Here is a 21160-nt window from a genome sequence, read left to right as displayed (position 1 = left end):
TTCAGAAAATACTTCCTCGGTATCACTTCTTTAGGTAGAGACGAAGCTTTAATTTTTTGATTCTGACTTTTCTGGAATACATATTTTCTAACGACGGTAAGGGTTGCTCCAAGATCTCGTTTGATGCCGTGTTGCAAATCACGGATGCATTCAACCAGTACATGGTTGTGCGAATCTTCAAAACCAGGTATAAATCTTTTATTATACAAAAAGTCAAGCAGTTGATGGTACTGCGGAAATTCGAGAAGTTGACGTCTGGTATTTTTTACTGAATTTGAAAACCATGATTGTATCAATGAATCTGTTGCGAAGTGTTGGCACAAAGTATATTAGAGCAAGTGGATCGAGAGCTGGAAATGTTGAAACGGCAATGCCTGCTGCAAATTGGAGCCATCTGAAAGAAATAATTGAATATTTCTCAATAGGAGTAGAATGTTTAGATTGAGTTTTCTATTGAAAAACTCTTTTTCTCACCTCCCAAAATTCAATGCAAATATTGGTTGATACCAAGACAAGATACACGGAGCAAAACTGACACAAGTTGGAATCGCAGCTTGTACAATCAAAGCCTTCACCAATTGAGTTTGTAATTTTTTAGTTTTCTCACTCATATCTGAACTTTGTTTGCTCAATCTATACCAGATTTTGTAGCCAAAATAGAAAATTAGAGCAAGAGATATGAAGGAAAGAACTGACAAACAAATTATTCCGAAACGAGATTTGTACATAGCTTCCGGCGTTCCTTCCTTAAAAGTGAATATTCTAAAATCTTTCAAAAAATTGGATCTTACAAAGTACTGAACTATTATAATTGTCATATTGATAACATCTTTTCCGTGGTGCTCAAACATTGAGTCTCGTATATAAAGACGTCGAGAATAATCTCCACCACAGTAATAATAACAGTAAATTGTCCAGTAAATAATGTGAAAGTAGCAATACAAAATAGCAGTGAGTATCCCATAAGGCATGAAGTATCTAGTGAGAAATTGATTGTTGAATAAAACAAAGAATCGATAAAGAAAGTGGGCATGTAGAACTGCATAGGCTCCTGATATAAAACTGCATCGGAAAGCAATGAGGATTTGATTGAATTCAGAGAACTGAAATTTGAAACAAAATTATCAGGGCATGATTTCCAAACCTGAGACGTACCTGCTCGAAAAATCCATCTGATATGAAAACGGAAAACGCATAGCGATAATTAAAGACGCACTGAAAAATAATCAAATCGTACTTCGTTTCTCAAAATCCAGATACCTACCATGGGTACCAACATGTCCATTAACGATGTGCACATGTTGAAAATAGCAAAATAAAGCAAAAGATAACGGTAGTGTCCTAATTGAAGCTTCTTATCATTCCAAACAATGTAGACAGTGAATGGATTTATGAGGAATGAGCAGATAGAGGAGATCTTTGGGATCAGAAACTGAGCGAGATTGATATACATCTCTTTTATGCTCGAATCAGATTTAATGACTAATTAAGAGACGGATTGTTATGCTTTTATCTCTAGAATATTGTAGTCGTATTTTGATTGAATTATTCTCCTGAAGTGGAATTCTGGTAAAAATGACGCAAGAAAGTGGGGGTCTATGTAGAACAGAGCAGACTGATTTGTTTTTAGGTAGTCATCGTTCCTCGATAATAAAAATATCGTATTTTCATATTATTATTATTATCTGTTCCATTTCCAGCTTCTTTTATGCTTGAACCAGCCGGGTTTTGTTGAAAAATAACAATCAATTAGGGGAGATTAGTAAAAGATTTACAAACGGCTTAACTGAATGAGACCAAAGTTACTCGAAGTTGAAAGCAAATGAATCTTCTCGTGTGTGACCAACATATTTCTTATTTCGCATGTACAACGTCATGTTGGCATGTTAAGAGTTCATAGACCTATAGCAATGTTTAGTTACATGTTTTAAAATAAAACCTATTTATGTATTGATTTATCCTAGAATCCAGAAAATATTATTTATCCTCAGAGGTCTGAGTCAGAGCGAATTGAAAAAAATTCAGATTCATTATAATTAAACGGCAGAATGTACAAGAAAACCAGTGAGCAAAGAAAATGATCGAGAAGAAAAATGTATACAAATAAATCGAAATATATCCTAATATCCTTCTGAGACAAGTTTATCGTAAGCATCGGAAGTCAAGAAGTCGCTGAGCTTCTCCTCTGTGACGAACTTCTCAAGCAACTCGGCAGCTTCTGGGATACGGTTGACTACAGATCCGGCACGAATCAAACGACGTTCGGATTCAGCAGCGATGGTTTGCTTGACAAGTCCTGCGTCAATTGTGCGTCCGTCCTCAAGTTTAGCGTCGTGATGGAGCCATTGCCAGAGTTGAGCACGGGAGATTTCAGCAGTGGCTGCGTCCTCCATCAAGTTGTAGAGTGGGACACATCCAGTTCCACGAAGCCAGGAATCGAGATATCCTGAAAATGAATTAATATGGAATCTAATACTATAAATGTTATGTAAAACTTACCAAGAGTAACCGAAATATTGTGACGGAATCCAACTTCCGTACGAGTTCCTTCTGGAATGACAGTAAGATCTTCCTTTGTGCATGGAGAACGAGAAAGAAGTTTGTTGATTTGGTTTGGCTTTGGCATCATTTGATCAAAAACTCCCTTGGCCAATGGAACCAATCCTGGATGAGCAACCCAGGTTCCGTCGTGTCCGTCGGTTGCCTCACGTTCCTTATCAGCTCTTACCAAAGCGAAAGCTTTGTCGTTGGCAGCTGGATCATGCTTGATTGGAATCTGAGCAGCCATTCCTCCCATTGCATGAATTCCACGTTGATGGCAAGCCTTGATGACTTCCAACGAGTAGTTTCTCATAAATGGAGCAGTCATTCCAATTTGGAATCTGTCTGGCAACAAGAACTTGCGATGGGATTGGAAGGTCTTGATGTAAGAGAAGATGTAATCCCAACGTCCGCAGTTAAGTCCAACGATGTGGTCTTTGAGTGAGTGAATGATCTCGTGAAGTTGGAAACTGGCGAGCAAATGCTCAATCAGGACGGTACACTTGATGGTTCCACGAGCCAATCCCAATTTGTCTTCAGTGTATTTGAAGACATCAGCCCAGAGTTGAGCTTCCTCGGCGCTTTGGAGTTTTGGAAGGTAGAAGTATGGTCCGGAACCTTGAGCGATGAGAGCCTTGGCATTGTGGAAAACGAAGAGACCGAAATCGAAGAGAGAACCAGAAGTTGGTTGATTATGGATGAGAACGTGCTTCTCTGGAAGATGCCATCCACGTGGACGGACCTTGAGAACAGCGTGTTGCTTGTTCAAAGTGTACTCCTTCTTGGTAGTTGGGTGAGTGTAAGAAATGTTCTTTCTGACAGCGTCATACAAATTGATCTGTCCCTCAAGCTGATTTCTCCATGTTGGAGAGTTAGAGTCCTCGAAGTCAGCCATGAAGACGTTGGCTCCAGAGTTCATAGCGTTGATGACCATCTTACGATCAGTTGGTCCAGTGATTTCCACTCTACGGTCTTGCAAGTCGCGTGGAATTTCAGCTCCCTTCCATCCTTGATCACTACGAAGGACTTCGGTCTCTTTGTTGAAATCTGGGAACCAGATAGAGTTGTTGATATCATCCTGAACTTGACGACGTTTGGAGAGAAGTCTCAAACGACGTGGGTTGAATTCAGTGTTGAGGTCATGCAAGAAGCGAAGGGCGTCTGGAGTGAGAATCTTCTCGTCTCCAGCAACATTTTGGGCGGTGAGCTGAAATTAGATGATTATGAATAATTCATGCCATTAATTTATGAATTGAGAACTCACCGAAAGAATTTCCTCATCTTCAGAAGCAACGGCGGTTTGGAATTGAGCTTCTTCGGTCGATCCAGATAAGGCAGTTGTGGAAGAGAGTCCTCCAGTAATAGCACGACTGACGGCATCGAAATATCCAGTTCCGACTTCTCTTTGATGCTTGACGGCAGTGTATCCATGCTTCTCAGCTGCGAATTCTCCTTCTTGGAGAGCAGAATAAGCCAACATTCCATGTTCCTTGTAGTTACGAGCCAAATCGAACATGCTGTAACTGTTGGCGTGGAATCCGGCAAGAGTGATGAATTGATATTTGAATCCCATAGCTCCCAATTCCTTCTGGAACTTCTCCATCTGAGATGGAGACAGATGCTTCTTCCAGTTGAACGATGGAGAGCAGTTGTAAGCGAACATCTTGTCTGGGTACTGTTTGTGAACACCTTCAGCGAACTCACGGGCATCAGCGATTGTTGGATGAGATGTTTCCATCCAGATGAGGTCACAGTATGGAGCATATTGAATAGCACGGTCAACACAATATTGGATGGCAGTGGAATCCTTGAGTCTGTAGAATCCTTCGATAGTTCTTCCAGATTCATAATCAATGTATGGATGATCTCTTGGATCAATGTCAGATGTCAAAAGTCTGGAGGATTCAGCATCAGTTCTAGCGACAATGATAGTTGGAACTCCACAGACATCAGCAGCCAAACGGGATGCATTCAAATGGCGAATGTGTTGTGCAGTTGGAATCAAAACTTTTCCTCCCATATGCCCGCATTTTTTCTCTGATCCGAGTTGATCTTCGTAATGAACTCCAGCGGCTCCTGCTTCAATGTAGGCCTGAAAATTCAAATATTGTACCTAAGTTAGAATCAAAGATCATTATTGGTAAACAAGCCCTTGTTTTTGATGGTAAACCTTGTTCTTTCTCAACGTGTTATCTAATCATTGACAAAAAGAGAGAAAGATGATAGGTTTTGTGTTGACTGACCAAGAGAGAAAAAGAAGGAAACGAAACAGATGATAAACAAAAATAGACCAATAGTTCAGTCAGAGATAGAGAACGGTGAAGGAGATTTGGGTAAACGAAGAAAAGACTAAAGAATGAGATCGATATCATCCACCTATTGGAAAGTTACGTTTCAAACTTTGTACTTTTGATCCCTGGATAGCTGATCAATGTTCTCTAGACCCCTCTCTTCTCCCCAACCCGACAGAAGGACCTGTTGTACTTTATCCCTTACACTTCTCACTACACGCCTCTCTTCAATTCAATCACTTCCTTTAGCCGCTCGTCCGAATTTCCTCAAAATTTAACGAAACATTCGTAAAACTATACACATCTGCACACATTCTGCCAACAACTGTCCCCCACTCTCCTTCTTATCTCTACTCTGCCTGCCACTGCTCTTCCAAAAGTGTCCAGTGGTCAAGAGGTGACCCTTGAGCAACTGCCCTTCCCCTCCCTTTTTCTTTAGATGTCTTCTCGACTCACCTTCATCAATTCAAAACAATTGAGAGCTCCTCCGAATCCAGCTTCAGCATCAGCAACAATTGGAGCATACCAATCACGAGTGGCAAGATAGTCTTCGGCTTCACAGGCTTCGATCTGAAATTTATAGAAGTAAATAGCAGACTAGATTAGTTTCAAATCTTACTTGATCAGCTCTTCTCAAAGATCTGTTGATTCTTCTGGCGAGATCTGGTCCTGAGTTTGCTGGATACAACGATTGATCAGGATACATGTCTCCTGCAGAGTTGGCGTCTGCGGCAACTTGCCATCCTGATAAATAAATAGCCTTGAGTCCAGCTCTGACCATTTGAGTTGCTTGGTTTCCAGTCTGTGCTCCAAGTGCTGGCACGAATGGTTCTGTGTGAAGAAGTTGCCAGAGTTTGTTGGCTCCACGTGTGGCAAGTGTGTAGTCAATGTCAATAGATCCACGAAGTTTGAGAACATCTTCAACTGTGTAGTCACGTTTGATTCCCTTGAAACGGCCTTTTGGAGCCGATTTGACTACCTGAAATTCAAGATTATATAAAAGTGATGATGGATTTAAATTATGTTGTATAAAAATCTAAGCACTCGATGAACGCAGTGAATACATACCTGATAGAAGTTTTTGGCTGCAGCACCAGTACTCATTTTGTGTTGTATTTAGTTCTTTGCGTGTAGTAGGAACTAAAGTCGGCACACTACCAGAGGCCCTTCTTTTATACCGAGCTCTCTCAATTAGAGACGCAGAATGAGATGGGTCCGAAACTATAGAAATGGGCGGAGTCAAGAGAGGGTGATATCATTCGATGAGACGGAGAGAGACACAAGATACAACAATAAATGAGTGTGATAGTGGGAAGAGAAGCAAAGAAACAGAGAGAACATTCATTATTTTGTTTACAATTATTTTTCAAATGAAGACAGCTTGATATGGTGGTTGATGATCGGGGATGGAGGAGAAATTGGGGTGTTTGTGAAGGTCTTGTCAGAAAAGAAGGTGTTATTCTGTAACATTTTCAGATAGAGTCCGGGTACTTTTATTGTCTGAGTAGGCCGAAGAATGGGGTAGGCAAGTCTTTTTCAATTAATGCATGAAATCAAATAGTTTTTTGAAGTGCTTCAAAATGTTTCTTTTATTCTCAGGAAATGAGTTGAAAATTCAATAAGACCGTTTTCAAACTTGAGATTGAAAAAATTCATTTTTTTCAAACTGGAAAAAACTTTGTATAAGCATTCAATATTGTTCAATGTAACTGTAAAATCTTAATGTGGAAAATCAAGATGTTGGATCTTAAAAATTTGAACCTTTCACTTTTACTTTATGAGTTTTTTGTTTTATTAGGAGAACTACATATACTATCGGATATTTCTTAATATTTGGCCTGAATGGGCATATCTGAAACCTTCGGATATTGACTGAAAATAAGTGTTCTTTCCAATAAAGCCTTTGTATTTGAAATTCTCTCTGTTTCCTCTACACCCTCGTCTCTGGACTCCAAAGCACCCACACCCAGAATCCACGTTGTTGGTTTCTTCCGAGACCATCGTTTCTTTTTTTACACTTCTCCTTTCTCCACTTTGCAACGAAAACACCCGACCTGATCTATCGCGTGTTTGGTTCTTCGTTTCTCTGTTCTCTCCTCTAATCTCATTTTTTCTTCCCCTCTGATCTGTGAAGTGGTACGTCTGAAGCTTCTCTGATCCGTTTTATCACTGAAAAGAGTGCGATGGTGATGTGCGATCTATATGCACTAATCAGTTGTTTATCAAATATCAGAACACAAAAATGGTAATGTCGGTGAAAAATGGAAGTGAGAAGGAACTACCAGAAATACATTATTTTCAGAATTATTCAGAACAATCATAGTTTGAGTACAGTTTACCTAAGAGCATATTATAAGAATAGTAAGGTTTTGGTACAAATCGTAAATTCTTCGAAAACGGTATAGGAAAATGAGAGATAAGAGACACAAAGAAACAGCTGTCTCGTTCTTTCTTCTCAATGATCTTCGAAGATTGTTTGACCGGTTTAGTGTAAACGGTCTAGAGAATCAAAGAACATTTCAGAAGTTTGATCATTTGAGGAAACTAAAACTCTGAAAAGTTGAGAAGTCTAGCGGAATTTTTTTGTTTATTTATTTGTTTTATTTACTCAACCACTGACTTTATCATATAAATATTGAATGAGAAAATCGGAAAATAAAAATAGTAAACCAATAAACACAAAAAAATCACGTTTTTGAGTAGATTCCGAGAGGAAAAAGATTTTGAAGCTGGTGAAACTTCAAATTTTTCAGATTTGATAAATTTTGAATCAATTTTCCTTTTTTGTTCTCTACCGTAAACCAATTGAATGAAATTCAAAACTTTCTGATCGTTCTCTGTAGTTGATCCTCTCCTCCTTCTAATCTTTAAGCGTAATAAAACTCATTTGGGCGGGGCTTCAACACGGCACGTGGTGTAAAAATCGGAATTGAAAAACACGAACAAGCGGTGGAATAGTGAGGACAAAGTACAGAAGAACACGAGGAGGCCGTATCTATGGGAAGGCGTACTTTGGACCATCGATAGGGTACAAAGGACCTGTTTAGTTGGAAAGACGGTGAACAAAAGAGATGGATTGGGATTAGATTAGCGAAGAAGAAGTGAAGATGACGTCATACGAACAGCTGTTTTTCAGTTGACAAGTTTCGACGTGCTCTGATATGAAAACCATACCATTATTCATGTTTCGAAGAGTTCTGCCTAAGCTCACAGATCTGTAGTTTCTGATTGAAAACTCAATAAAAATCTGGAAGATATATGTAGCTGTTTGATATAATTCTCATGTCGCCTTTCTAAAATATTATCATACAGTTCAGCATTTGTACTCTACAGAATCCCCCCACTGACCGGCCAACGGTTGTCTTTTCTGGTTGCCAATATGCCTCTTTTATCAGTAATCTGTAAAAGTATCACATTTAAATTTCCAAATTCTCTCTTATTTTTCTAATACAATCATCAACAACACACTTTGTTCCCTCCAGATGACAACTGTTGGCCGACAGGCCCCAAGCAAACGATAAGAAAGTGAGAGATGTCAGGAAAAGAGGAGACGCAGTCGATTGGAGAGAAAGAGCGTGATAGGTATTCCCCCGAAAGAACGGTCAGCAACGAGGAGTCGGCAATTGAGAGGGCACGTTGTATCTTCTCTATTTTCGAATAGGTTGAGTGTACTATGGTCGCACGGGAAGAGAGCAATAACGTGATGTCTCCGTTTGCATTGTCTTCGGGATGAACTGTGATGTGATCGGGGAGCACTTGGTACTTTGATCTTGGCGGGTGAAATGAAAAGGACCATAAATCGCAAGGGTGAAGAGGAAAGAATTGGGAAGGGAATGTTAATCGGTTTACGAATTCGTGTCGGGGGAGTGTTGAAGGCGCATCTAATTTGCACGAAATGGTCTCGAAGTGGAAAACATGATTTGCAGTTATTTTCAGACCTGCAAAGCTCAAAAACACGACATTTGATCTTTTCCAACTACGAGACCATTCCGCGAAATTCCCAACAAATTAGATGCGCCTTGAACACCCCCTGGCACGAGTTCGTGAACCCATAATATCATTCATTTTTCTTTGTTTTTCTTCTATTTTGAAGTTTTGTTTCATAACAGGATCATACGAGATGCTCAATTAACCATTTTTGAAATTACAATAAGAATTGGTAAATACATTATTCACAGACACAACACAATCTTATGTCAGGAAATTCAAACAACCAAGTGATCAAGAAGAAAATGTCCAAAAAATGTCGTTTTCAAGCATTTTTCTAACTCTCTTTAATCAACAAAGTTCATCCCTAACAACACCAAACTTCAAAAATAAAAACCAAAAAGTTACCCGTAACCCTCAAATTATTCTTGTTAGATTTTCAGACAATTATCTGACGTTTCGTGTTCTGATGTTTGTCCCCCAAAAGTCTAATGATTCACTTTGTAATTATCTGTAATTTCCTAGTCACGTTACGAACTTTTTTTGAATGAAAATGGGAAAAGGTGGAAGAAAAATGAATTCTCTTCTAAATAATTATAGTTGTGAGCTCTTGTCAGATTTATTTCAACGTAAATTTCAAACAACATAGCCTTCATCGAAAAGGTCTCTCTTACTCCAAAGTTTCTAGTTTCATTTTTGGCAAATATTTTAAAAAACTCAAATAATTTTCTGTTGTTTGAGAAGAAAAATGATTCACGGATCCAATTTCTGTCCTCTAGAATGCCCAGTTTACTATGAACCTATTATTCATACAATAGGGTTTATTTCCACATTATGCAATCTTTTGGGCATTTATTTGACTTTGACGAAATCTAAGAAAACAACCAATTACAGATTTTGTCAGTTGTATGTACAGGTTGGTTAAGAATCTCACGATTGATCATCTTAGGTTTATATTTCCCTTTTCAGGTAACATCTCTTCTTACTGAATTCGATCTATCAATTATCAATCCTGCATATTTTTTCTTTCCAATGATCGGAGGAATGAATTGTGGATTCATGAGGGAATATCAAGTTAAATATGGCATAACATCTCATGTTTGCATTGTAGGTACAGATTTTAGTGAGTAGGGCAAAGTTCTCTGTTCCAGACATTTTTCGCTTTCATTTTTTGTATGCAAGTACCTGCATTGCTGACTTGTTTCATGTATCGCCATCAAGCTGCTGCAAAATGTAGTCCTGATAAAGTGAGCTCAAAAATATTAATGTCACACTGAAAACATGCTTTTCAGACATGGAGTTTATCGAAATTCCAATGTGCATCCGTCCTTTTTGTATACCACATGTTCCCCTTGCTTATTGCATTTTCCCTTTATCATTCTGGACTTTCCATGGACGAAAAGAAGATGTCACTTGAATTTGTTGGTCATTTTTGACAGTGATTCCGTTCACCTATTTGTCCGTTTTTTTCAGAATTATCCTGACTGTCTTCCATCTCTCCAAGATTTCACTTTTGATTTTTATGACTACAAACTGAATCCCACGTTTGTCGCATTCGGAATTCTTATATCGGTTTTTTATGTGATGGCTGGAGTCGTTGGTATTGGATTGGCATGGAGAACCGGACAAGTACTGAATCGTTACCGGTATATCATGTCAGCAAAAACATATCAATTGCACAAATCCTCCCTTATTACATTGACAGCGCAGGTTTGTTTTCACGTGGTAGAGGCGGAAATGAAGAAAATAAGAGATCAGGAAGACAAAATAAGAAAAAGTGATGTAGGAAATATAAGTGTACTTGTTTGTGATGTAACCTTGAAATTTAAAAAGTATGAGCCGCACAATCAAAACTGGCAAAAGTAGAGATATGACGTTTTCAAAAATAAAGACCTGAATGTTTTATTTCCAGGTGACCGGTCCAGTTCTTGTTCTTGGGGTTCCTGTGTTTGCAGTGTACGTAGTTGTGGCTAGTCAAATGGCAAAACTCCATGGTAAACTGTCCTTAAGCGAATCATTCAAATATTATCATGTCGTTTTCAGGTCTTGCCGCTACTGCCCCATTCTTCATTTGCATGCATTCTGCGGTGACGACCGGATGTCTGATTATTAACACACCCATCTATAAAACCTTCATCGTACAACAATATGAAGCAGTAAAAGAAAAGTTATTGTGTAAGAAAACGCCAGTGTCGACAGCAGCAACAAGTCCTGTGGGAATGATGAGACCGATTCCCAGTGCTGTTCACACATTTTTCTGATTTTCATAAATTCATATTTTGATTCTTTAGTTGTTGATTTTATTTGTTGAATCTGTGTTTGATTTAGTTTTCATCAATGAAAATATTTTGACCGAACTGTACTCTGCAAACGGTAGAATTGTTGGAAATGCTTCTTTTTCGGATGGAATCGGAAATGAAAGTGGTGAAAACATCCAGTTTGAAGTGAGAATAACAAATAACAAACATTCCGATTCACCTCTTTCTTTTCAGTGTGTAATAAACAGCTGCTCACTTCTTCGAACTTTACTTTCAACCCAATTGATTCTATTCAACAGCTATGAGCTTCTCGCTCGTCAATTCCACTTTTGTGGAAGCTCAATTCGGTTTGAAACTACTTTCAGACTTGACTGAAACTCAATTAGCTCCATGCGTATTTTCTCCAGTTTCTATTTTATTGTCGTTGGCTTTAGTGCATCTTGGAGCCAAAGGACATACTAGAAATGATATCAGAAACTCTATTGTCAATGGGAGCACTGACGACCAATTCATCGAACATTTCAGTTTCGTTAATAAGCTGTTAAATAATTCGGTTAACGATGTGGAGACTTTGATTGCCAATCGACTTTTTGTGGCGTGAGTTTTCCTTTTTTGAAGAGCATAATATCTTTATTCACGAATTTCTAGCCCAGAACAAGCCATCCGAAAAGACTTCATCGAACAGCTAAACGAACATTACAACGCTGGAACAGCTACTGTTGACTTTAAGAAAACACAAGAGACCGCACAACTCATCAATGACTTTATTTCTGAAAGTACTAAAGGAAAAATCACAGATATGGTTAAACCAGATAACTTGAAAGGTAGGTGATACTCAAAACTTCTAATTTCACCGTTTATTGATTTCAGATGTTGACGCAATGCTCATCAATGCGATTTTCTTCCAAGGAGACTGGCGAAAGAAGTTTTCAGACCCCACAGAGTCCAATTTCAGTACATCTGCCTCAGAAAATCGACTTGTGCCGATGCTTAGAGAGACTAGAGATTACTTCTACAACAAAGATGACGATTGGCAGGTATACACGAAGATTTTTAACTTTGAATCAGAATTAATATTTCAGGTGATCGGAATTCCATTCAAAGACAAATCCGCGTGGTTTGCTATTATTCTCCCCGTCCAGAGATATGGCTTGGCTGAAAATTTGAGAACTTTTAATGCCGCCAGATTTCATAATCTCGTCAACAATGTTTATCAGGAGTATATCTACTTAACGTTCCCAAAGTTCAAGCTGGATTATCAGATTAATCTAAATAAGGCACTCGGAAAGTTCGGGCTGTCTGATCTGTTCACAGAGAGAGCTGATCTGTCTGGAATTGGGCCGGGGCTTCAGTTGGCGTCTGCCACTCATAAGGCACTCATCGAGGTAATCGAGGAAAACACATCAAATTCAGAATAGAACAATGAAAACCTATTTCTCTGAGAGACGCATTGTTTCGTAGTACACACTTCATATCATATTGGATGTTGCAGGTGGACCAAGTCGGTACCAGAGCCGCTGCTGCAACCGAAGCCAAAATCTACTTCACATCTGCCAGAAGTGACCAACCCCTCAACATCCGTGCTGATCATCCGTTCCTTTTCTCAATCATCAAAGACAATTCGCCGCTTTTCATGGGTATTTACAATTGAAAAACTGATAAAACGCAATGATTTTATATCATCTTTTTCTTCTATTCTTCCGTTTTGAAATAAATAAATTGGCATTTCGGTATTGACATCTTACACAAAACAAAATGAATCAGGAGTTTGTTGAAGGCCAAAAACTAAACGATCAGTATAAAGAGGTGAACGTTGTTCATCATTTTTGGTAGCTTCGGTCAAAAGTCTTTCAACTATATTTTTCTTTTTTATTTATTTTTTCAAGTCTTCATACCTCTGTGTCTCTCACCTTTCTATCATATTCTTTTCTATTTTTTCCTCTCACGCACTTTAGTTTCTCTCTGCTTTTTTTTGGTCTCCTCCTTTCAGTTTCCATGTTTATTTCGGTTGTTTGTGCGGTTTTGTGTACGTGTGATTGAAGGAGACAGATGGGAAAAAGAAGAAGAAGAGGGGTGTTCTTTTTTGTTTCGAAACGTTTCGATTTCTCACTTTTCTCTGATTCATCACTTTGAAACTTTTAGTTTGATTCTATAATAGTTTTATGAACTTTCAACATTTCAGATTTCAAAGATTTCCTATTTGGTTTCCAAACTTGAGCAATCATGGAAGACAACAATATGTAAGTGCTTTCGGTTCCACAATTTCGATTTTCGTTTATATTTGTTCCCCCACTTCCGATTAAGCAAAATGATTTTTTCTCCTTACGAAGCCTACTTCTTGAATAAGCTACAGTAATACTTGAACGATACGGTACCACAGTTGATTGTGTAATCATATGAAGAACGTAACACTCTTCGTGACATCAGATTCCTTGCAAAATTCAACATTCTCAATTCTTCTTCAAAATAAGATATTTCAGATTACATGAGATTATCTCTCCGTTTTCTTGGACATAATCCCATCTCTAACCTTTTGATCCATATGACTTAAGATTGACTCCTTTCTATTTTTAGAAGTGCAATAAATCAAAAAGCACTCTCTTGCACCACTCCAATGAATTGGACCAAATGTCTCTATATTTATCTGCTTTCCTGTCAATTGAGTCTCTTTGGAGTGCTGTTGCTAGTATGAGATATATAAACTACAATTGCAATCGTTCAATTCTTTAGGTGTCTTACAAATAACTTCTCACCAAACAAACAGCGTTTTTACATGGTTTCATTCAGTTCCCAAAACGAAATGGACTTTGCTCTCCGTCTCCTCGCAACTCTTCCACATTCGGGGTCCGTCGTCCTTTCTCCACTTTCCATTTCACTTGGATTAGCATTGGTGCATGCAGGAACACGTGGCTCAACAAGAAAAGAGCTCGAGAAGGCACTGGTCGGCTCCAATGAATACGATGGGAGTGAGATTCAAGAGCACTTTTCAAATGTCATGGATACGGTAACCACGGCTGAGAATGGAGTCGAAACGAACATTGTGAATCGCGTTTTTGTGAAGTGAGTTGGGGAAAAAAATGTGGTGGAGCACAGGGATTTAAGTTTAAAAAATCTAGAGTTCAGCAGCCAAGAACTATAAAGTAGCTCAATTTTTTATCTTCCAGCCAAGACCACACTATCAAACAAGGATATATTGATGAGGCAAAAAAGTACTATAAAGCATCGGCGGAAAATTTAGACTTTTCGAAACATGAGCAAGCCGCTCAGGTAAAAAAACTATTCGGAAAGTATTTACACTATTGGAGTTTCAGATAATGAACTCATTTGTCGAGGAGAACACAGCTGGAAAAATCAAAGATCTGATAACAGCGGACAGTGTGAAAGACGCATTCGCCTTCTTGGTGAATGCTGTCTACTTTAAGGCTGATTGGCAAGGACAGTTTGAAAAAGAGATGACAGCAGACAGAGACTTTTATGTGACTAAAGGAGAATCTAGAAAGGTAAACCGCTCTGCAATCGGAAAACTCGTTGTGGTTTCAGATTCCATTCTTGAATGAGTTCTGCGAACACCGAGACTACACTGAGGACAGTTTGTTCCAAGTACTATCTCTGAAATATATGGATCGTAGATTCTCATTCGCCATTCTCCTTCCGAAGAAGAGATTTGGTTTGATCGATGCATTGGAGGTAAATTGGCGGTTTCTGATTAATCTTTTAAACTTTTTATAAAAATTATATGTCTGAAATCTTTTTAGAAGACAAACGGAGATTATCTTCAAAACTTGCTCAATGATGTCAAAAACTCGTACGTCAATGTTCACATTCCGAAGTTCAAAATTGAACAAGAACTTGAACTGAAAGAGACTCTCGAGGCTCTTGGAATCAAAGAAATATTCCAAGAAGGAGGAGCTGACTTATCCGGATTGGCGGATAAAAAAACATTCATTTCCTCTGGAATTCACAAAGCTATCATCGAAGTAGACGAGCAGGGAACAACAGCTGCTGCAGCATCTGCGTTCAAAGTGCAGTTGGAGATGATGATTATGGCTGAACCGACAACATTTTTGGCTGATCAGCCATTCTTGTTCGTTCTTCTATTCAAGAACCATCCACTTTTTATCGGAGTTCACGCTTGAATTACTGAATTTTCGATGTTGAATAAATCAATTTCCTGGGGAACATCTGTGCTCAACATTTATATTAATGGAGGATATCGAATATTTTTTGAATAAATGAAACAACTGTAAACCGAATACAATATTTAAGCAGTCTAGAAGTTTGTGGTTTGCTCCCGAGCACAATTTTCATTGGGAAAATTTCGATTTCTTTTCTTCGAGGTTACATCTGAAAAAAACATGTTTTTTTTCAAATGCTTGTCTTCATCACCAGCAACCCTTATCTCGAACAGTCGAAACCTTGAGAAAATCTACTTAATTTTCGGTTTTTTCCACTTGTTCCCACCAAAAAATGAAAACAAGACTTGATTAATTCCGTAAAACATAACTTCTGTGAGTTTTGTAATACAAAGAACTTGATATGCTTTTCGTTGCTGTCTCCGTGTCATTATGGACTATCGTTTGTTCGATTTACACTGTAATAATAAATTTGTCCATTCTTTATTGCACATTCATGTGAGAATTAAGAAAACATTTTAGAAAAAAGAGTCCGAATGAGTTTTTAGATCTAAATCATTGATGGACTCGCCTAATTTGGTGTTGTTCTATGTCGGGTTTGCTGTGGATTGTTTGGTCGGCGCAATGAGTAAGATAAATGGCTCATAACATGTTTTTTGTTTTAAGAGGCGTTGTCTGTAAGATGAAAAATCCAATAAATGCATAATTAATAAATAAATAAACAAAACAATGTAAATGTCTTATATAGATGTATCTATGGAAGAAAAAAGAAACAACTTTTTGCAACTGTGTCTATGCCCAACATAAAAATTCTTGATCTTACAGATAGTGCCTCTTAATCAGATTCAATTTTTATTCAATTTCAGGTTTCGTTCTTACTTTGTTCACCTTCCCAACGTTTTTCAATCTTGACAGCAATTTAGTTCACTATCAATTCATAATATTCTGTACTGGCTGGATAAATAACAATGTTATGAGTATTCGTGCAGTTTTAGTCATTATCATTACTTTCGACCGAACATTTGCAGTATTTCTCCCGATTACTTACCGCAAATCTCGACAAAACTACTCAAATTCAGTAATTGTGGTTCTAGTTTCATGTTATCCAATTGTGTGTAATATTGTTCTATGGATTATTTGTGATTACAGTTATGAGTTTATACCCGTATGTTTCACTGTTGGATGTGTATTAAATCAGTGTTATGTTAGGTATACACTGAGTTTTGAAGTGGTGACTCATTCGATTATTGCTTCGATATCTCTCCTTCTTGCTATTAAACTTTACGTCTGGAATCATTGTACGAAAAATTCAAAAAGTAAAGATATCGAAAGAGTTCGTTATCATGTTATTTGAATGTAATTTATTGAAATATTTCAGGCTAATTATATTGCTCTGATTGACACTTTCATCATCATAGTATTTGATATTATTCCATCTACAGCCGTTGCAATGATACCAAGAGAGGCATTGGAAGAGACTGGATCACTGTTCACTTGTTTCAAAATGACTGGATACGCAATCGAGGGATTTCTAGTTCAGAAAGCCTTGAAACGAAGAAAAGGGATGGTTTCAAATTTAAATAACTCAACGAGTCGTATAGTTTAGAATACGAATGAACGAACTGAGTCAAAACAAGCCATATAAGATGAATTCAGCATCCCATCGAATAAATAATTTTATGTCGAGTTTTGAAATAAAAAATAAGTATTGAAAACATTATTTTCAATTGCAATAAACCATACTTTCCGATTCAATCAATTATCACAGTTTTTATATTTCGATGCTATCAGGATGTGATTTCTTCCGCCTTTTCTTTCCGTCCTTATCACTTCCAAAAGTGTATTCAAAAGTGTGTCGACAGTGCATGGAGTGCTGTTTAAAACTAGACAATTTAAGTTTTAGAAGTTTCGAATTACAACACGTTTTCTCCAAAGTGCAACGTATTCCTTTTAATTCATAATGCATATCTGAACATTTTGGTCTCTCCTGTACCTTTTTTGTGAAAAAAAACAGGTTAGTGATAATAGTTATGTCATGTTTTAGGTATGCACATTCCTGTTGTTTTTCTCCTCTGTTTACTGTCTTTTTTGGTGACACTGTTTGTGTTCAGTAAGTGGTAGGAATTTAAATTCATTGTTTTCTGCCAACTTTGAGATTTTGATTACGTTACAAAAATTTTGCGTGAAAATTCCACTCTAAAATAAAATAAATTACGTATGCTAATTTATTAATGGGATGTACGCGTGTTCTACTTTTCATCCTCATGCCCTCTAGAGTGGAAATACAACCATCTCTACGTATACCACGTAGATAAAAAGAATCGTATTCTGTTATCGAAAAGTGTGCATTCAAGAAAACCGGACAAAATGGCTGTATTCATATATCGATGGAAACGAATTTTCACTGTTCTCTTCATCATTGTTTCATTCTTTGTTCTGTTTCAAATCAACCTGAAAACGAAAGGAAGGAAGAATAATCACAAAAGTTCAATCAATATCAACGTTCTTCACAGTGACAGAAATGGAGGAAAACTTGGAAGAAATAACGATAGGAAGCTTGACCTATTGAAAAATCAGGTATGTTCAAAATGAATTAGAAAATAGAAAAAGTTGTTGAAATAAGCAGAAAAATTGATTGTTTCCCAGAAATGCACAATTCCCAGACTGGATATCAATGGATCAGAAGTCATACATTTCTTCCACACGCCCAAACCATTGGCATGTCAAATTTCAGGAAATGTTGAAGAAGACTGGGTATTTTTGGATGATGAAGGAGTTATTCGATTTTCTGGAAACAGACAAAAGGCTAAATGTCAGATGCAGTACTTTTGGAGATCCAGTGATGATGATAATAATTACGGTGAAATGATTGATATAAAAGGTGAGAAGTATTGGATAGGTTGTAAAAATGATAACTTTTTATAAGATGGAGATAGATTCAATGGCTCCGATTTTGGGAGTGTTACTTGCTATCAAGGATTCACAAAATGGACAACTCTTCTCTGGACAATTACAGACAATGAAGAAGCACACAAAAGAGCGAGAAAACTGACGAAACTGGAGAAAAGAAAATCATACAATGTTTATTTCTTAGGGTGTCATTATTTCCTTTATTCTATGATTTGAAAACAACAATATTTTCAGATTCGACTCTCTCTCCCAGATGTCATTCCGTCGGAAACTGCCAAGAACTGTCAAATTCTTAGAAGAAACTCTCGGTAGTGTAGTTCTGAATGGATACAATATAGTGGGAGATGGTACTCCACAAGCATTCATTCCAATTCTAACTGGACAGACTGAAACGGAATTGCCACTTTCAAGAAAGCGATTTCCGGAATCAAAATATCTAGATGAAATCTATCCAATGGCATGGAAGAACTATTCGGATAAAGGATATGTTACTATGTTTGGAGAGGATATGCATCAAGTCGGTGAGTTTTATATATTGAAAGATACTGGATAGTTTTTAGGAAACCTTTTTTAATTCTGTTCAGGATATAACTACAATTTCCATCAGTAATCCTCTCTTTCAAAAATCAGATTTCAGCCACATTCACATACCGTCTCAAAGGATTTCATCACCAACCAACTGACCATTATCCGAGAACTTTCTTCAAAGATGTGGAATATAGAGGAGATAGCACATGTATCAATTCACAACCTGTTCATAAAGTAGTGAACAGTCTATGAGTTAATTACCCTCAAAAATTTAAACTTACCAGATATGGTTTCAAAACTGTGAAAAGTTCATGAAAGTTTATAAAGACGTCCCAAGATTCCTGTTGATGCATCAAGGCCTACTATCTCATGATGATATTAATTTAGTCGGTGTTGAAGATATTGATTTATCGGATCATTTGAATCACATGAACAACGAGGGAATTTTTGATGACTCTTTTGTAATTGTAATGGCTGATCATGGACATCGATTTGCGAAATTAAGGGAAACTCATCAAGGACAACTGGAAGAACGGATGCCATTCTTTTCGATTTCGATTCCAAAAGAATTGAGATCTACTGAAGAAGGACAATTAATGGAGAAGAATTTGAGAGAAAATGCAGAGAAACTGACGAGTCCCTTCGATATTCATGCTAGTTTGATGGATATTCTGAATCTTTCTTCTCATGAAAGCGGTTTTTATGAGATGCAAGATGCTTCGTCCGAACGATCTTTATCTGTGTTCCGGCCTATTCCAACTAACAGAACATGTGCTCAGGCGGGGATTGAACCTCATTGGTGTACGTGTCTTTCATGGAAAAGTGCCATGGATACTTCAGAAGATCGATTATTAACCAAAAGGTTTGCATTGTGATTCTTTTATTTCTACATTCTCTTATCAATATTTCCAGAATTGCTACTGCTGTTGTGGATCAATTCAACAAAGAAATTTCGGCAGAGAAAGATTTATGTGCTCCTCTATCACTGTCTACTATTCTTGATGCTAAAAAACTGATTCCTGACAAAGATTTACTTGCCTATACAAATGTGAAAGATCCAGATGGCTTTGTCCCAGATCTATCTGGAAATACAAAGACTGCATTTGCACATTATCAATTGAAAATCCAAACGACTCCTGGAAATGCAATATACGAAGTGACTCTATTTTATGATATGATCAACGAAGAGCTGAAAATGGATTTTGGAGCGATCAGTCATGTGAATAAGTATGGAGATAATCCACATTGTATCATCGGAAGAAACTTTTTCCTTGCCACGTTTTGTGTTTGTTTTGATAGAATATCTAGTCAATGAGAGACCGATGGAATTCGATACGGGTTGTATGATTTAATTTATTTGTTGTTGTGTTATTTACTTGTTGTGTGTTTGAATAAAATGCCTTAATTTCACTGTTCAAAATACCAACTGCTTTTTTCTTCATTCTCTGTCCAACGTCGTCACTAGTGTTTTCGAAATGCCAGTTAGACACAAAAAGTCCGTTTCACGCTTGCCTGAATCCCCCTGATCGTTACTCATATATTATATTTGAGACCTCGGTGTTACACATTACGTTTTTCTTCTTTTATTATCAGTCAAAACACAGATTGAAAATAAGAAAACTTTGAAAAGAAAACTAATGATGGATTCCATTGTTATTACTGTTTCGTCTACGGCAATTTTATTTTCAGCACTTGCTATCATCACGAATTCTTGGTTGTTATTTTCTATTTTTGTGTGAGATTTTGCATTTTTAAATAGTTTTAATCGGATTATTTTTAATTTTCAGATCTCAAAAGTTGAAAAAATCCTCAAGTTTGGCACTTTTCTATGCAAAGTTTGCAGTTGACATAGTCTTTGGTTTTGCAGGTTTGTTCACTGCACAAATTCATATGACTCATGCTAATATCTTAAAGATTTGGTTACTGTATTTTTGATGCTTTCAAAGTTACTCAGTACGTCCCCTGGTATTCTCGATTACTATCCCAACTTATATTTTTACGCAGTTTGGTCTGCTTTAACAATTTCGAATCTCCGAACTTTTTTTGTTCTCACTATCAATTTTGATCGAGTCTTTGCTGTATTTTTCCCATTATTTTATTTCAAATTTCGTGTTAAGATTGCGAATTCCGTTTTGATCCTAATCCCTTTCCTTCATATCATTGTGGACAATTCCGTTTTGTGGGGATTCTGTGAATTCGAACTGAATATTCCTTCTGGATGTATCACTTCAATATGTCTCGGGATGAGTTGTTATATTAAATACTTGTTGGCATTAGAGGTGGTGGCACATTCCCTTATTGTATCTACTTCACTTCTACTCGCGGGAAAACTATTCATCTGGAATAATTGTAAAACTGGTGTTAAGAGCAAGGAACTTGAAAGAGTGAGTACTTTGAACTTTTTGGTTCCTTTCTGAAAACCTGGAAATGTTTGAACAACACGTTGTCGGTTCAAGAGAAATCGAACTCATGATTTTTCTAGAACTACTGTCTGGAAACATAATGTGTTTTGATGATAAGTTATTCAGGCAAACCAACTAGCTCTTATCGACGCTCTCATTATCTTCGTTTT

The 21160-nt window shown here is 37.3% G+C and overlaps 8 protein-coding genes across 8 annotated transcripts; 6 read left to right on the top strand and 2 right to left on the bottom strand.

The window, feature by feature from the left end:
* Nucleotides 1–213: 213 nt before the first annotated feature.
* Nucleotides 214–1453, bottom strand: GCK72_019500 (uncharacterized protein; the record flags this gene model as incomplete). Its single annotated transcript, XM_053733057.1, has 5 exons — nucleotides 214–394; nucleotides 475–746; nucleotides 792–1103; nucleotides 1156–1215; nucleotides 1265–1453. 5 exons carry the CDS (start codon nucleotides 1451–1453, stop codon nucleotides 214–216), a joined length of 1014 nt encoding a protein of 337 aa, XP_053581970.1.
* Nucleotides 1454–2077: 624 nt separating this feature from the next.
* Nucleotides 2078–2450, top strand: GCK72_019499 (uncharacterized protein; the record flags this gene model as incomplete). The annotated part of the gene is made up of 2 exons (XM_053733056.1): nucleotides 2078–2095; nucleotides 2142–2450. The coding sequence occupies 2 exons, from the start codon at nucleotides 2078–2080 to the stop codon at nucleotides 2448–2450; spliced, it is 327 nt and encodes a 108-aa protein (XP_053581969.1).
* Nucleotides 2121–5936, bottom strand: GCK72_019498 (uncharacterized protein; the record flags this gene model as incomplete). The annotated part of the gene is made up of 6 exons (XM_003115691.2): nucleotides 2121–2446; nucleotides 2500–3748; nucleotides 3806–4633; nucleotides 5289–5402; nucleotides 5452–5811; nucleotides 5901–5936. The coding sequence occupies 6 exons, from the start codon at nucleotides 5934–5936 to the stop codon at nucleotides 2121–2123; spliced, it is 2913 nt and encodes a 970-aa protein (XP_003115739.2).
* Nucleotides 5937–9791: 3855 nt separating this feature from the next.
* Nucleotides 9792–11020, top strand: GCK72_019497 (uncharacterized protein; the record flags this gene model as incomplete). Its single annotated transcript, XM_003115651.2, has 6 exons — nucleotides 9792–9866; nucleotides 9911–10006; nucleotides 10052–10180; nucleotides 10233–10469; nucleotides 10672–10753; nucleotides 10803–11020. 6 exons carry the CDS (start codon nucleotides 9792–9794, stop codon nucleotides 11018–11020), a joined length of 837 nt encoding a protein of 278 aa, XP_003115699.2.
* Nucleotides 11021–11318: 298 nt separating this feature from the next.
* GCK72_019496 (uncharacterized protein) lies at nucleotides 11319–12668 on the top strand (the record flags this gene model as incomplete). The annotated part of the gene is made up of 5 exons (XM_003115597.2): nucleotides 11319–11614; nucleotides 11666–11841; nucleotides 11888–12054; nucleotides 12100–12402; nucleotides 12510–12668. 5 exons carry the CDS (start codon nucleotides 11319–11321, stop codon nucleotides 12666–12668), a joined length of 1101 nt encoding a protein of 366 aa, XP_003115645.2.
* A 1149-nt stretch (nucleotides 12669–13817) lies between these two features.
* Nucleotides 13818–15153, top strand: GCK72_019495 (uncharacterized protein; the record flags this gene model as incomplete). The annotated part of the gene is made up of 5 exons (XM_053733055.1): nucleotides 13818–14077; nucleotides 14182–14284; nucleotides 14329–14493; nucleotides 14558–14704; nucleotides 14773–15153. The coding sequence occupies 5 exons, from the start codon at nucleotides 13818–13820 to the stop codon at nucleotides 15151–15153; spliced, it is 1056 nt and encodes a 351-aa protein (XP_053581968.1).
* A 558-nt stretch (nucleotides 15154–15711) lies between these two features.
* GCK72_019494 (uncharacterized protein) lies at nucleotides 15712–16756 on the top strand (the record flags this gene model as incomplete). Its single annotated transcript, XM_003115404.2, has 3 exons — nucleotides 15712–15778; nucleotides 16017–16483; nucleotides 16529–16756. 3 exons carry the CDS (start codon nucleotides 15712–15714, stop codon nucleotides 16754–16756), a joined length of 762 nt encoding a protein of 253 aa, XP_003115452.2.
* A 761-nt stretch (nucleotides 16757–17517) lies between these two features.
* Nucleotides 17518–19903, top strand: GCK72_019493 (uncharacterized protein; the record flags this gene model as incomplete). Its single annotated transcript, XM_053733054.1, has 7 exons — nucleotides 17518–17727; nucleotides 17797–18031; nucleotides 18083–18245; nucleotides 18295–18581; nucleotides 18698–18822; nucleotides 18873–19450; nucleotides 19501–19903. 7 exons carry the CDS (start codon nucleotides 17518–17520, stop codon nucleotides 19901–19903), a joined length of 2001 nt encoding a protein of 666 aa, XP_053581967.1.
* Between the last annotated feature and the right edge of the window lie 1257 nt (nucleotides 19904–21160).

This window comes from Caenorhabditis remanei, chromosome V, assembly GCF_010183535.1.
Source record: "Caenorhabditis remanei strain PX506 chromosome V, whole genome shotgun sequence".
In the NCBI taxonomy this organism is placed as follows: domain Eukaryota; kingdom Metazoa; phylum Nematoda; class Chromadorea; order Rhabditida; family Rhabditidae; genus Caenorhabditis; species Caenorhabditis remanei.
Note: the sequence above shows the minus strand (reverse complement) of the source record. Positions and strands in the feature narration are given on the sequence as shown.